The sequence below is a fragment of the Amia ocellicauda genome, chromosome 6 (assembly GCF_036373705.1).
Source record: "Amia ocellicauda isolate fAmiCal2 chromosome 6, fAmiCal2.hap1, whole genome shotgun sequence".
Lineage (NCBI taxonomy): Eukaryota > Metazoa > Chordata > Actinopteri > Amiiformes > Amiidae > Amia > Amia ocellicauda.
In genome coordinates, this window is record NC_089855.1 from 5,475,543 (window position 1) to 5,490,926 (window position 15,384).

General features: G+C 40.7%; 1 protein-coding gene across 4 annotated transcripts in view; it reads right to left on the bottom strand.

The window, feature by feature from the left end:
• mid1 (midline 1) overlaps positions 1 to 15,384 on the bottom strand; it is a 125,297-nt gene that overhangs the window by 34,158 nt on the left and 75,755 nt on the right. For 3 of the 4 annotated variants that reach the window (XM_066705907.1, XM_066705910.1, XM_066705906.1), the window contains exon 2: positions 10,254 to 10,972. In XM_066705907.1, coding sequence (XP_066562004.1) covers positions 10,254 to 10,916 — 663 coding nt within the window. In that variant the 5' untranslated portion in view covers positions 10,917 to 10,972. Of the gene's footprint in view, positions 1 to 10,253; positions 10,973 to 14,754; positions 15,243 to 15,384 lie in introns of those variants that run through there. The other variant, XM_066705908.1, reaches the window with a different exon arrangement.

The following is a 15,384-nucleotide window of genomic DNA, read 5'->3' on the forward strand; positions in this document are numbered from 1 at the left end:
GTGTGGGCAGGGCACCTTCCCCAACACGGACATTTTTCATGACCTGTTGGGCGCTCTCAGGAAGGAAATGGGTCCCTCCAAGAAAATTGCGTGATACCAAAGTTTAGGGTGCAGTAGGCGGGTGACCCAATAGCCACGATTCAACCAGAAAGTATAAAGCTCACCAAGAGTGGAAAAGGTGACAAATCCTTCTATTCTGGGAGCTGCAGACAATTCATAAGAACAGGCTTTTGTGTGGATTATTTATATCTATTGTAATCCATTTTTCTCACACTTATGAATGAGCAAGGGAAGGAAAACTAGACGTATTGTTTCTGACTTTTAGTATAAGTAATCATCTAACTCCTGTTTCACCATTTCAAACTGCTGCTTAGTCTGTGGTTTTGGAAGAATGTGAAATACCGCGTCCCAGCTCTCGAACCCCCATGCGCAGCGGTTTCTGTGCCATGTTGTATTTTGCGGTGCTAACAGTTTACAGTTTGAGTAACACACGGCAGTTAGACATGGAGGTAATCGTCCTTTAACATAAACCAGTTAAGCAGTAACAAACAAACAAAAAAGATTTTATACCAGAATAATGTATGACTCTACACACAGTTTCATAAACAGATCTCTGAAAACCCCACAAAATAAGTAATTTGGAAAAAGAAATGAGGGCTTATCCTTCAATGGCCTGCGAGTAATCCAGGTGTCAGGCTGGGCGTTTCATCTGCCTCGCTAAAAAACAGTGCTGTCCTTTGAAAGGGGAAGGTCGGCGACTGACACTATAAATAACTGTGACATTAGATAACCATAAAGAACAGGGAAACCGACGTCAGCACAGCAGCATGACAAAGCTGAAAAAACAAGGGCAGAGGGCCGCCGAAGTAACCTGACAGGAAAGAGAAATCTAACAATGTCTGAGACAGACTTGGCTACCAGGCATTTTAACAGTGCTCCAGTGGACCCCATTTATGTGCTAAAAAACAAATATACATAGGATACATATGTGTGTCCTTTCTAGACAACCATCGATGTAGAGATCAAGTAGACTTCATTCCACATTCATAATGTTACCGAGGAGCTGTAACTCAAGAAACCAATGCATGTTTGATCTACCTACACTAAAATTAACCAGTGATCCAGATGAACGTAGTCTCTCCAGGCTCGATGAGTGTAAACCAGTAACCCTGTCATCACTGAGGGCCTCAGCATTTGACGGGAATGGGATTGCTCAACACTTTTGTTTCCCCTCAAAAAAAAAACCTATAAAAGGTCCCCCATGTACCCTTAAACCCGAGAGCCGCCGAGCGCATGCGATGTGAGCATTTGTATTCATAAGGCTATTCCTAAAAGTTCAAATCCCATTCCTACATACACACCAATCTAATTTAATTGATAGAGTTTAAATCCTAATCTCCAACTCAAAAGACCTTACCCCCTTAAATGTATCGACCACTAAATCAACTTAAAGGATTTAACAAAGAACCGAGCCAGTGTAGATGTGATTTACACAGATTTACCAGTGCTAGTCAAAAGAAGAAGAAGAAACAAAGCATTTTAAAACTTGTTTCAAAACTGAAATTGTCTTTGCATCTGATTAGAATTAGACGGTTTTATTTTAGTGCAAATCTTCTAAAGTAGCCCTGCAGGGGTGACAATGGCACAGCATCTATACTTGTGCATAGTTTCAGACAAGCCACAGAAACGTCAGTGCCAATTCCGAGATGTCTTCTCAGCGGGACGGGACGCCCACGCCTCAAAATCACCAGCAAACAGACATACAAACATCTCCACGGGCTGGATCCCTCCGAGAAAAACAAACAAACAAACAAAATCGTTTCAGTGCAGCAGTATGACCAACACTATGTCATTTAGTGTTTTTTATGTCACTGATTTTTAAATAACGGGAGTGACACTGCTGTTTCTTTCCCCCCCATTTCTTTCAGACGTGCCTTGGAATCTAAAATCGCTTCAGGGTGACATCAAGAGAAATGTGGTGACAGAGAAAGAGTGCACTGAACATGAAGCACTGCACCTTTTAGCATTTCTGTCTCTCTCGCATTAGCCTCCAAATGCCGCGTTCATACTTTCGGTAAAGTAACCATATAGGGCAACGATCTGCTTTATCTGGCAGTCGGAGACGTGCGCTATTGATTTCCAGGAGTGAACTTAACTTTTAGAATCTGAAGTGGGACATATAAAGTGATATTAATTTTGCATAATATGTAATTTTAATTTTGCATCGTGCCCTACATCTCCAGTGTCAGCTGTACCGAAGCCTTTCCACAAGTCTCCGTCTTCGTTACTAATTCATTATTTCTGACATATTTAAAAACACTGTAAACTTCAAAGATAAAGTGGTAAGTTTAACACCACTCGAGGGGATACCCTTCAAAGCTAAAGATATTTTTTCTTCTACTTGTAGTGCAAGCTTGGTTTAACCTTCAACCTTAAAGATAATACTATCATTAGAGAGACTGGCATCTCTTTATGAGATTCTGTTTTTCCTTTTCCAGGTGCATCTATGGTTTAATTGACCTACACGGATGATAAATGTCCAGCAGCTCTCTTTGAAATAATAATAATCAGACCAATAGGGATCTCCCAGAATTCAAAACAGCAATGCCTGTAGCTCCGTCACAGAGACGGACTGTTGGTATACAATTCTAGAATATATTGATAATGAAATTGAAACAGTAACGGATTCAAATGAAGAGAATGTGGCTAACATGAGACAGAACATAAAGATAGAAACATAGGATTTACAAACAGGAGTTTTTCGAGTGTGTAAGTTAAATCACGTTCCACAGCTGTTGAAAACTATACAATGCATGGAGGGTGAAGTGTTTTAACGATATTTTGCCTGGTTCTGCAACAAAAACAGTCTTTCTAAAATAAAAATGAAATAAAATAATTATAAAAGGATGCAGACTGCTAGACTACGCCTCGTATAGTAGCTCCAGTTAGTCACGCTCTTATGTTGAGTAACAGGCAGAGCAAAAGTAGGACAGACCCAACAGACGCTGGCAACATTACCAGGTCATCCCTTGCCTGCAAGTCACCCTGTCTATCACCCAGATGCAGCCTTGAGCGATCGCTTGCGAACTGTGTCTCTGGTGAAGACTGGCCTGACGGAGCTTGCGTGTTTCAGTTTCAGAGGAAAGCGTGTTTTGCTCCTTCCTTCCCCGGCCCCCAGAAGAGGACACGCTAGACTGCAGAATCAAATAATTCAATTTTTATGTAGATGTGAGAACAGATTTTGTGTGTGTATCTCATGCAGCTATAACTGTGCTGCAATATGGTGCTTGGTATGTAACTCCTTTCTTGTCACTTCTGAAATAAAAGGCTGCGACACAGTTTCTCATGTCAAAGGGCATTAGTTCAATCATCCCAGAGTTATGTAAGGGTCGGAGGGGAAGGACTGCAGATTTCCCCAATAGAATTGGAGACCTGGGTCTGCTGAGGTCGGACAACTCTTGACTTCAATGACATACGACCACAGGTATGCTGAACCAATCGAGGGAGGTTATCTACTGTGCATCAAGGTTGGAATTTGAACCTGTGACCTTTAGGACTTAATGCATCCGTACTACCAATCAGATATATTTGTGTCTTTAGGAATAGATTTAAAACCATTTGCAGAAATGTGCAAGATTACTAACGCTATTATCCAGGATTATGTGCACTAACTTTGCAAATGCTCATAATAATCCCAAATGTTAAAGTGATTTGAATCAGGAAATACATTTTTTTCCCAGAGATTTGGGCAGATCAACGTGTTAACTAGTAATTTTAGCAAATGTATAAGCAGAAACCCACAATGTCTGTGTTGAGCCGTCACAGCCGTCTTGCCCATTCATTAGTAAATGTTGAAACAGTCCCAAAAAGGAACTTGGCTGCAACACGAACGGTCTGTATTTTGCTGTTGTGAAGTGCCATCCATCCACACAGACGCTGTTTCATGTCCTTTAAGGGGAAGTATCCGTGATATGAGTGGTAGGGCCTGAATGCCAGAACATGCCCTCAAGTTTCTGCACAAACTCCTTCAAATTAAAAAAGTGCAGTCTTATTACAATGCGTTGGTATGCGTTTGGCAAAGTGTAGGGGGTTCTTGTTTCACTCGTGTTGTTTGTTTTCTACTGACCCTTTTTTGGGTCTTTTCACTTCCTCTTACATTTTTTTCTTTCCTTTATCAAACAAAATGTTCTCATAACCTGAAAGTCTAGCTTTCATCCGGGCCGTGAGAATAGCTCCTCGACGCCTCGTGAGGATGAAATGCAGAGAGAGTAAGGCAGGCGCATGAACTCCAGGCAGAGCGAACAGTGTATCACCGCCATCTTATCGACCAGATGAGTTGTGTTTTCACGGGAATCACAATTTAAAAGGTTAAATGGCTGTCCCAGGGTTCTGATTAGAGAATAGTCATTGACACTTACAATTCACAAACAGAACATACATTTGAAATGCAAGAAGTAGCAGAAGAGGAAGGGAAGAGAAAACAAGCAAATGAAAATACTGCAAATCCCTCAATCTCTTTCACAGGCACACCTCTATGTAACCCCCTGGCTTATATATCCCTTTGATGTTTATAAATATGTCACCAAAGAATCTGACTGAAACAGATATTTTAATTCAATCACTGAGACAGAAAATAAAAAATGCATGGCTCGACCCCGGTGCAGTAACGAGCTAACATGTCCCAGGGCGCTCTCCCCGGGGGGTGACTGACTGACAGGGTGGAGTGTGTGTAATAAATTTCACCTGGTCGGGCTCTTCCTGCTCATTCCTCTGACTGAAAAACTTCCCAGCAGTTCCCTGCGCAATGTCAGCATGATTAAATAAAAAAGAGACCGGTTTAGTGGGTTGTCCCTCTGTGCATCGTGATAGTTTCAGCAAAATCAGGGGTTAAGGGCACTAAGCATTTGCTCTGGGCAGAGATTGCACTTTTTCACATATATTTTATTATTATTATTACTGTTGTTAAAGGGCCAAAAGACGCTTGTGCCGTCACAAACCTAGCTGCACACGATTACTGTTGTAATTCATATCTTTAACATTTATTTCAACTGTGCAAATTGCGAAAGAGCAAAAGCTTAGACGTAGCCCTTACTAGCATATAAACGTCATGCAGTGAAAAGCTTAAAACAATATTTTGTCTTTTTATCCTTAAAAATATTATCTGAGAATGCATGTGGCAAATATATGCTTCTGATAAATGCAAACATTCTCATTCGCCAAACATGCCTCATCCCTGAATGTCTGCGATTGAAACAGATGGTCAGAATACATCGACTGCTACAAATGAATATGTTGTATCATTAAATGTATTTAATAAACCCCATTCCTCACTAAATCAGAACAGATCAATCATGAAATAAATGAGGTCAACACAGGGGAAGTGACCCAATTAAGCCCATGTACCATGTAAGCCCACTTGCACTTTTATTTTGAAATACAAAAAAGACAGGAAATATTAGAAGGATGACCTGACCAAAGGCACAAAGTTGTTACAAACTTGGTGAGTGTTGATAGGAATTGTAAAATTAAGAGATTAATACATCAAATGAAACCTTATATGATGGATTTGTTTGTATTTAAAAGCACTATTTTGTATTTGAAAATATAGATTTCATGAGTTTCCGGAGCGAACACTGGACACTGTCAGAGTGATGGCACACAGATAGATGCAGCAACACAACAAAAAATTAGAAAAACTGTTGATGACCATAGTAAACCAAAACATTTTAGATGCTTCTTCAGATAAAACAATATTTCATGTTCTATCAATTATATAATCTGTAAATGTAATTGTTTTTGTCATATGGGCTGAAAAGGAACAGCGCCCGTGAAAAGCATACTAGCACATGGCTTTAAAGCAGAATAATTATTTAATTTGTTCTACCAACAGTAATAAACATGGTCTAAGTTGTAAAAAATTATGTAAGATATTACATTAACTCATATTAAAAAAGCCTTAAATGAATTAATATTACTCAGAATACATCCTTTTCATTCACGAACTTAACTACTTACCTTATGTTCAATATGGGGACAAAATGGGTAGGCAGAGAAAAAAGTATAGGGACTGTAATAACATGATGGAAGCTTGCTGCGAATTTGGTGTGGATCACGGATGGACAGAGAAGAATAATTTAGTATTCTTAGAGTGGAGTATTTTGAGAAGCTGTTTTTGCCAAAGATCTCTGACATGGGACTGCCAAGAGTTTACATTTTTGATGGTCATGCCTCAGATATTTCCCTGGCACTTTTTCCAAGGCCAGAGAAAATGGGCTTGTGCTTCTCCGGCTCCCATCTCACCTCACACACATCCTCCAGCCACTGGCAAGACAGTGTTTGGTGAAGTCAAAAGTAGGGATGCACCGATATGAAAATTCTGGGTTGATATCCGATATTCATATAACAAGATCGGCTGATACCAATATTTTCCTATTTTTTATTGACCTATAGAACGAGAGCAGGTCGGGGGGGATCTGCATTGCAGTTCATGTGCGTCATTCATATTCTGTTAAAGGTACAAGAGTTGAAATATATCCGATGCTTAGTTAGACGCAATAAAAGCAGCACCATCAGACAGAAATATCAGTCGGAATAAAGTCGATTTTAAAGCAATCGTCCGATAGTCAATATAGTAATTTTTTACCATTTCGGCCCGATGCTGATCGTTGGCCGATCAATCGGTGCATCCCTAGTCAAAAGGTAATGGAGGAAAGAACTGTGCTGCCATACCCGTGTTAGCAGGGACACATTTTGAAAGGAGGAATTCCCTGTGAAACTAGATGTGCTGTCCTCGGCTCTCAATCCAGAAAATATTTTGTGGCTTTGAGAGCACTGGAATATTCCCTGTGAGCCAGAGCCGGGTGGACAGACAAGTGTCCACAAATCTTGCTCCTTTTTCTGAAGCACCTCCCACAGCCTCAACAGCCCTGGCCCTAACCACAACAAGCAGCAGAGCAAACTGCCTCTACAAGTGCAACAATTCCATGTGATGGAAATTAGTCTCAGATAATATATAAATACAATTTTAATTGGTTAGGTTGGTTATTTGAGGTCTGAATTCAATAATCTTAATCAATAAGTGCTTAATCAATACAATTTGAAGAATTTACTGTTAAAACCCTTGTGGGCTTAAAGGGTACATATGTACCTTTTATGCCCACTCCGGACTTTTTACTTTTGCAATTAAATACGTTAATTTAATTTAGTAAATTTATGACAAAATCTACCACAAGTGTTTAGATGAGAGATTAATCTTTGATTTAATACCCACTTTATTAGGAAGCAATTCACATATTTATAAGAAAACATGTAAAACTTAGATTTTGGTGAGCTTAATTGGGTCACTTTCCCTACACTTCGTACCAGAACAATCAAGTTGTGTTACAGGAATGAAAGAATCGTCAGTGTTTTAACATCAAAATCATGCTTCTCTTTTTGGTCGTAGTCATACGGGTAAGAACAAAAGGATCATGGACAACACTATGAAATACACAATCACACAATGTCATCGACAAAGACAAAACAGAAACGACCGAGGTGCAGTCTAGGAACACATGACGATTGTATTAAAAAGAAAAAAGTAAAAATGTTAAGTTCTAAAATTAGCACAAAAATGACACTGGCAAATACATTTCCCGGAACTTGCGGAATTCAGATATAATATAAAGATATTATTAACACCTTTGAGCAGCAGCATTGAGCATCGTTGATCATAATGAAATCAAAATAATACAAATTAAATGACTTGCTTTTACACATTGTAAATATCCATGAATAAAATCTGATTGCAGATGATGACACAATATTCACAAATATATTTTCTGTCAAAATAAGACCTTCCAACAGACTGATTTTAAAAAATCGTGAAGCAAAGTTAAATTGATTCTGAGGCGCAGACCAAATATGTGTAAAGATACAGTATATATAAAGAGTATGTTATAGTATTTGTATATTTTTATAATCATGTAAGTTGCCTTGATAAAGCTGCCTGATAAGTACCCGAATAAAAAATCTATGAATAAAATACATGAATATGAAAATACATCGAAATTTCGGTTCCCGTAAATTCGGCGTATATTGCCGTAGAAGCTGCGGTGATACATCAGCTCCAAGCAGGGTCTGCTTGTGATTTTTTTAAGTACTGTAATTACCATGAAGTAAGCTATTATGTTTTGAAGCGTTTGCCCTTTTTTAAACATCGTTCATGAATGGCATCTTAATGTATACCACAAGACTGGGGGAACCTCCACTGAGGCATATCCAACTGGAATGTGTTGGCAAAGCGCTGCCCAATGGAGACCGATTCGCTCTGCTTTGATAAGTCTGTCAAAACATTTATTCAGTGGGATTTCAGGCTAAACAGGAGTGGGGTGAATCTGCAGCCACCTTTTTTGTGTTTCCACTGACAGTGACTCATATAATGCTTAATTAATTAGAATAAGTACAGAAAAAGCATTGGTAATTAGCATGGCTTGACCTACAATCTTCAGAAGCAATCATTTTTCTTTAATAGTGCAGCTGTGCGCCGTTCCTTTTCAGCAGTACAATGTTAGTGAGCTTGGCATAATTACTGGTCACAGTGGGTAATTTATTAACGAAAGGTTAAGGTTCCCATCGCTTTAGGCTTTACAATAATTAGACCAAAATCTACTGACGAGTTTAATAAACTTCCTTGCATTTTCCCTTAGAATGAGAACTGGGGTTTAAAAAGACTTAATAAAAAAGGCGATAACAATGGCAAGGTGAGATGCAAATTAATGCAATGCAGATGAGTTGTTGTGATTTGCCGATTTCAGTCCAGAAAGACATTTGTATAAAATCGCTGTAATTACAAAATTACAGACCCTGCAATAACCACATAGGATAAAGTAATCACTTCTTTAAACTCAAATTTTAAGATCAAGATAACATGCTTTGCTATGGTGTTGTGGGCCACATAATATCTTCTCCCTTCAATAAATGCTTCTTCACAAAAGACGTAATTTAGCACATAAACATGACAAAAACACAAAAAAGAAAACAGAAAACATTGGAAGGTGAAGAATATGCCTCTACTAGCATCAAATCATGTGCACAATGGTAAAGACTGCTTAAGCGGTCAAATTTTCTAACGAACATTGAGTGATTTCAGGAAAATAATGTATTATTTCAAAACATTACATCTGTCCCTTGTCTACAGAGGCCTACATTATCTGGAGGGAAGGCCTAGTTACGTCCGTAACTAATAACAGTTCAGAAAAATGCCAAGAATTATCGTTTTAATTCCATTCATGTTGAATGCTTTGCGTAAATTGTAATCATGAACAAACCACTTTTTATTGTAAAGTGTAAGTGCTACAATTATGTTTTTTTCATATCTTATTTGTGCCTTATATAAACAGGTTTAAAAAAATCCATGATTTCTTTATTGATGTAGGAAAGAACTAAAAACATGCACAGTACATTAAGAAGAGCTATCAGCATTCCAATAAAAAATGGATAACGGCGTCCCGTGGCACTTAATAAATATTTCAGCCCATCAGAGTATATGTTTCTGGATGTGAAAAGGATGCGTTTACTGAAATGGTTTAATGAAACTCCCGGGTAAATTGCGATGGTCTGACATTACACTGGGGACTGTGGCTGGCGAGATTCAATCAACATACAGGCGACTGATTACAATGTTTAGGACAGACACTGTACACAACAGATTAAAAGACAGAAATGTAAATGCAGACTATGGAAGGAACAATATTGTGAATTCCGATCCCTATTAACATACAAGTACGCGAATAAATAAACGTACAGTAACACACAAGAAGTTGATGAAAAAGCACAAATCGAATGGAATAATATAGGAAGCAAAAACAAATCCATAGACGAGTAGAAATACAAGGCCTTTGTCTATGATTCGTGATCAGCAGTTGGTCTTGCGTACGTGTCACGAACAGAAACCTCCTCCTGAGAAATAACAAACGGCCTAAATTTTAAGAATCTGGAGAAATACCCCCAAAACTAAAATCTTACCACTAACAATCTACTTCACACTCCAGGTGCAGTCGGTGCAGAAATGAGTGTCAGTGAGGATTTTATGCATCGCTCCATAGGTATGCAATTACCAAACGTACAGCTCGGCCCGAAACTTGTATCTCAGCAGGTGCTCTTCCTAAATTAAAAGCAACAGACCTGAAAACAGACTGTGATGAAGGGATGTCATGCAAACCCCGTGCGATCAGACCCCGGTCTCACCAGGCCGCCCCGTCGTGGTTCCTTACCTTTAACTTCTCATAGCGGTCACCAAGCGCGGCCACCTGGTGGTCCCGGTGCCGGCCCACCAGCTTGCACAAGGCACAGATCAACTGTTCGTCCGTCACGCAGTACATGTTGACCTTCTCGTCCTCGTGCTCCAGACACATGAGCCCGCGCAGGTGCGAGTCTGGGATGGGCTCGATCAGACGGTGGCCCGTGAAGGGCTTCTTGTTGGGGTGGGTGGCCTTCAGGCACTCGTCGCAGTAGGACACCTCGCAGGTGACGCAGGTCTTGATGGCATCCTGCGGCGGGTCCTGGTCGCAGAACTGGCACTGGACCTTCTCGCTGGACGTGGTCATGGCGTTGCCGTCGAAGGCCCGCTCGCGGCGGGTTTCGCTCGGGGAGTTGGGCCCGCTCACGGACGCCTTCTGGAAGCGGTCGATGATGTTCTGAAGTGTGACGTTGCGTTTGAGTCCCTCTAGGCCCCGCTGGTTGAGGGTGATGACATAACGACAGGTTGGGCACTGGAATGCACTGATAGACTCCACGGGCTCGTTAGACGTGCAGTGGGAGACCAGGATGCGATGTGCGCAGCTGAAACAGAGGCTGTGAGCGCAAGGCAGCAGCAGCGGATCTTCGAACAGCTCCAGACAGATAGGGCAGGTCAGCTCCGACTCCAGTGTTTCCATCTTCAGGCGAAACAAAGCGGTGTCGTCAGCGAAATCCAGGGAAGCTGATCAGCTATCTGGAAAGACGACACAGAATTCGATTAGACGAGAGAGAGAGCGGGGGGGGGGGAGCGGTGGGGGGCTGTCAACTTTCACAGGATTTACCAAAATGAACTTGTCACCTCCCTAATGATTCGGGGGGGGGAAACGCACACACACACATCTTTGTGAGACCATGCTCTTGGCTTATTTTGTGAACAGCAGTTTAGTGTACTTATGTGCACATTTTCAGGGTGTTATACTGTCCACTGTAGATATATTTACCTCAAGTATTGAAAGGATACACTTTATTTTTGGGTCTCTGACAAGGACCATAGCTTGACTGTTGATTTAATAGCTTTACTAAGCACAGGAACAATCACATAACCATGTAACACAGCTCAACTAACCTTCTTTAATGGCTACTCAATTAGTATATTCTGTCCCTAATGGCAGACTTGGATGTCATAAATGCAGTCAGTTGACAAATAAACATCTTAACAAGAACATCCTAAAGTGTTCTTGTTGTTTTCTTTTAACAAACAGTGCATGCATTCAAATAATTTGTGTTGTGCAACATGAATTTCTCTCTTATTTGCCCTATTTTCCCAGTAATACTGAAGCATGGATGAATACATACATACAAGCAGACACATGTATGTACGTACATACATTTATACATGCATACATCACAGTTTATTAATTTTATATAAGGTCTTTCACTTTCATTTATGCCAATTCTCTTATAATCACACACACACACACACACACACACACACACATGCATGGATACACACAAGATTAGATACACAAATATGTGTCTTTATTGACGTGAAATAGGCTGGTTTGTCTGCTTTATAAGAAAAGGAGAGAAAAAGAAAGCGAATCGCCCCGCGTGGCTGATGTTAAAGAGCTACCGCGGACAGACAGCTCAGTGAAGCAGAAGTGAGGCCATGCCCAGCTCCGTGCTGCACCTCTTCACAGCACTGTATACAGAGCCTTTGTTAGTCAGACAGGCACAGACAGCCCAGCTGCGGCCGCTGCGCACTGTAAGGGCCTTGTTTAACTGTGTGAACTCCGGGCGTCCCCCCAATATTCATATATCTCTGCTCATTAAGGGTGAAAAAGGCAAAACCTCATTAACAAGCAGGAGAAACCCGGCTCCCTTTGAAGTCGGGGAGGTTCAGCAATTATGGGACATGTGCTCCGGTCGTGGTGGCACGGCTGGGACTCGTCCTTCCAGTCTTTTGAAAACCAGGGACGCATTCTGATGCACTGAGGTAATAAAGCTGCCAAGTAACTATTGTTTTCTCCGCTACCCTTGGTAATACGAAAGCCCCATCCATTGTTTTCTCTTATTGCTGTTGGTTTTATAATTGCAATGGAGAAAGCGCAGGTGTTCATGACTAAAATCCATGACGTTCAAGGGCAACACAGCTTCGTCTTTGTGTGTGGCCAGAGCAGCCGATAACAGATTAAATCCAACTCCTGAGAGATTGTCACATTTCGGCAAAGGAGAGGAAATAAAACTGCCCCAACACCTCACAATATTCATATTTATTAAATGTATCATATCCAAAGCAAATTGTATGTATTTTGTCTTTTTTTTAAGAATCTGAACTATACTGGAGTCATTCATTAATAAAATAATGCTTTCTGAACATATTAAGGCCGAAATGTGCCTGGAACCACAAGCTTGATAACCAAGTAACTTCAGTTGATCTAGAGAAAATCTGAGTGTCTCTTTGCATTTGCTATGTTCAGCAAAGTTGGTGAGTCAGTCGGCATCCTGGGGCACAGCTGGTACGCCAAAAATACATGTCTGAAATTAAATTATTTATTTACTATATATAGGCCATATTTTTGGTTAATCTGGTGTTAAATGAAAGGCGTTATTAAACCATATATCTGCCCCCACCCCCCATGAATAAATAAAGAGCATTATTTTAAAAATATACATTCTAAAGAACAAAAGGCAATAATTCTACATCAGTTGCCATTGATTGAATTTGTTTAGTACTATACACAAACACACACACACACAATCGTACATACAGCCTGTTTACAGCAATGTTTTGTGTACGAGGTCCCGGACAAACCCGAGCTGACAGATTTGTGTGTGTGTGTACAATATGATAGCCAATAGCTTAACTGTTTAATTGTATATTAAAGCCACAGATTAATGGCGGGTTTTGGTGGTCAGGCTGCTGTTGGTGCACATGTAGCGAAAACAATTAAACCGTTTCTCTACAGAGTTTGAAAATAGTTTTTTGCGAGGATGAACAAAGTTGGGACAAAGCTCCCAAAGTGCTGAGCGTGCCCGTCAGGGAGATGGAAACCGACAAGAGCGCTCACTCTTAGATAACATTAATGTCTGCGGAGGGCCAGGTGGCTCATCATGATCAAGGCAACATCTACCAATTTAGGGGAAAAAAACGTACACATACAACGACAACAACGATAGCAAAGCAATGTCATCCAGCACCGGCTTTGAGTTCCTCATGAAACAGTGACCATTTTGACAACTTTTTATAACTGACAAAAACATGAATTACAATACAATAATGTATTTTTAATTTGGAAAATAATATTTAATGATATTTCATTGTTTAAAGTTAACATATCACTAAAATTGTACTCTATTGCGTGATTTTCAGAGCATTTTAAAGATATACAGATATAATGATAGCTCCAAAAAGTGTTTCATTGTAATGAATAAATTTTTATGAGCACTGGCCCATAACTTATTGAAATGAATGCATAACAATCTCCATTCCCTCAATATTATTTGCTCAGATTGTGCCACAGTAATGCAATGAGTCCCTAAATGTCTCAGATTTGATTCTGAACTCTATGGCCTAGCAGTAGGCAAAACAACCCTTCAGCTGCGTGGGCCCTTTCTTACGGACGAAAATTAGAAAATGCGAAATTCTGTTTTTATTGTAAGGAAATATATGGGCCAATCACTACAATAACAAATATATCTATTTGGGTTGCTTTTTCTTCTTTTCCAACCATGCTGTGTCTGGCTATGAACGTGCTGTGACAGTAATTTATAATATAGTCTGTCCACACTCTCCCACTGACCTACTTCCTTACAAACTCATCAGACAACACTAATGTGGTTAAGTGAGCCCACTGACTGGCATATCGTCTACTGCAGTCTCTGGAAGTCATTCAGCAAATAACATCAATGACACTGCAAGCTTATCTGTAGATATGCAGGTGTTTGTGTCTATACATTTACACATTTAAATAACTGTAAAGATAATAAACCCAATATATATGCAATTATTTCACTAAATAGAATAAAAAAGCATTTAAAAAAAAAACAATCTACTACTTCAGTCAAATGTTTTAGATGTGATTTCGACATGAGCTCACACTTCACTATAAAGCACACGTGGTGGCTGCTGCCAAATAATTAATACTGTAAGATGCATTAGTAATATTCCTGCACATGACATATATAACTAAACATACTAAGAGGTTAAAAAAAGGATAAAAGAAAGCATGCAATCAAATGAATCCACTACAAAAAGCAGAGCATATCCATTTCTCTCAAACCAACCTGCTACTTGTAAAAGGTGTTTCACTATTTAAAATGTGTGGTTTTAAATATGAACTGAACAAGCACTGCCACAAAATCATCTCGAAACAGATCCCTGGACCTGTCCTCCAGCTCCACTACTACACAGGGTTTACTAATCAGCCAGAGCAGGTAAAAGTCCCCCCTGGCTGACGGCCAGAGGAAAGTACCGTGCGCTCTGTCAAGTCCTAGCGAAGCTGTCAGCGCAGAGCAATTCTGTACATTACCCACCGATGGATTTCGCCGCGGTTTGCGTCGCTGGGACATTTCTGAAGCCTGATCACCGCCGACCCGAATTACAGACAGAAAGAAAAGCCACTGTTGGGACCGGGGAGCCAGACGGCAGTGTCCTCCAGCGCTCGGTAATCCTGACGCTAGGCTGTCATTGAATGGGAGACAGTCCGACGTGGAGCACAACAGGAAAAGCTACCCTACAATTCCAGGAAAGCCAGCTCCACCTAATTCACCTCCGCCAGAGTTGGACGCAGAGAAAGTCCACAGAAAAAAGACAGCCCTCCAACAAACTGAGCAAGCTTTTCCATTGGCCCTCACGGCCGGGGTGCCATATCCATTTTCCACCAGCCCATTCAGCTGCGATTGAGTGAGAAACTAGCGGGGATCGGTTTCTCTCTCCCAGCGTCCCCCCAGCCCGTCCCCGGCACACAATGCTGTCTTGTGTTGGGAACTTTGCTGGGCTCTGTCACTGAGAAACTGTAGCGAGCGGCAGCCCCACTCGCTGTGTAATTAATCCTGTGCCGAGTGTACGAAATCTCCGATTCCCCGGCTCCTGAACAAGAGGCTGACCTGAAACGGGCAGATTACATCACACACTGTTATCTCTCAGTGTGCGTCTCTGTGTGT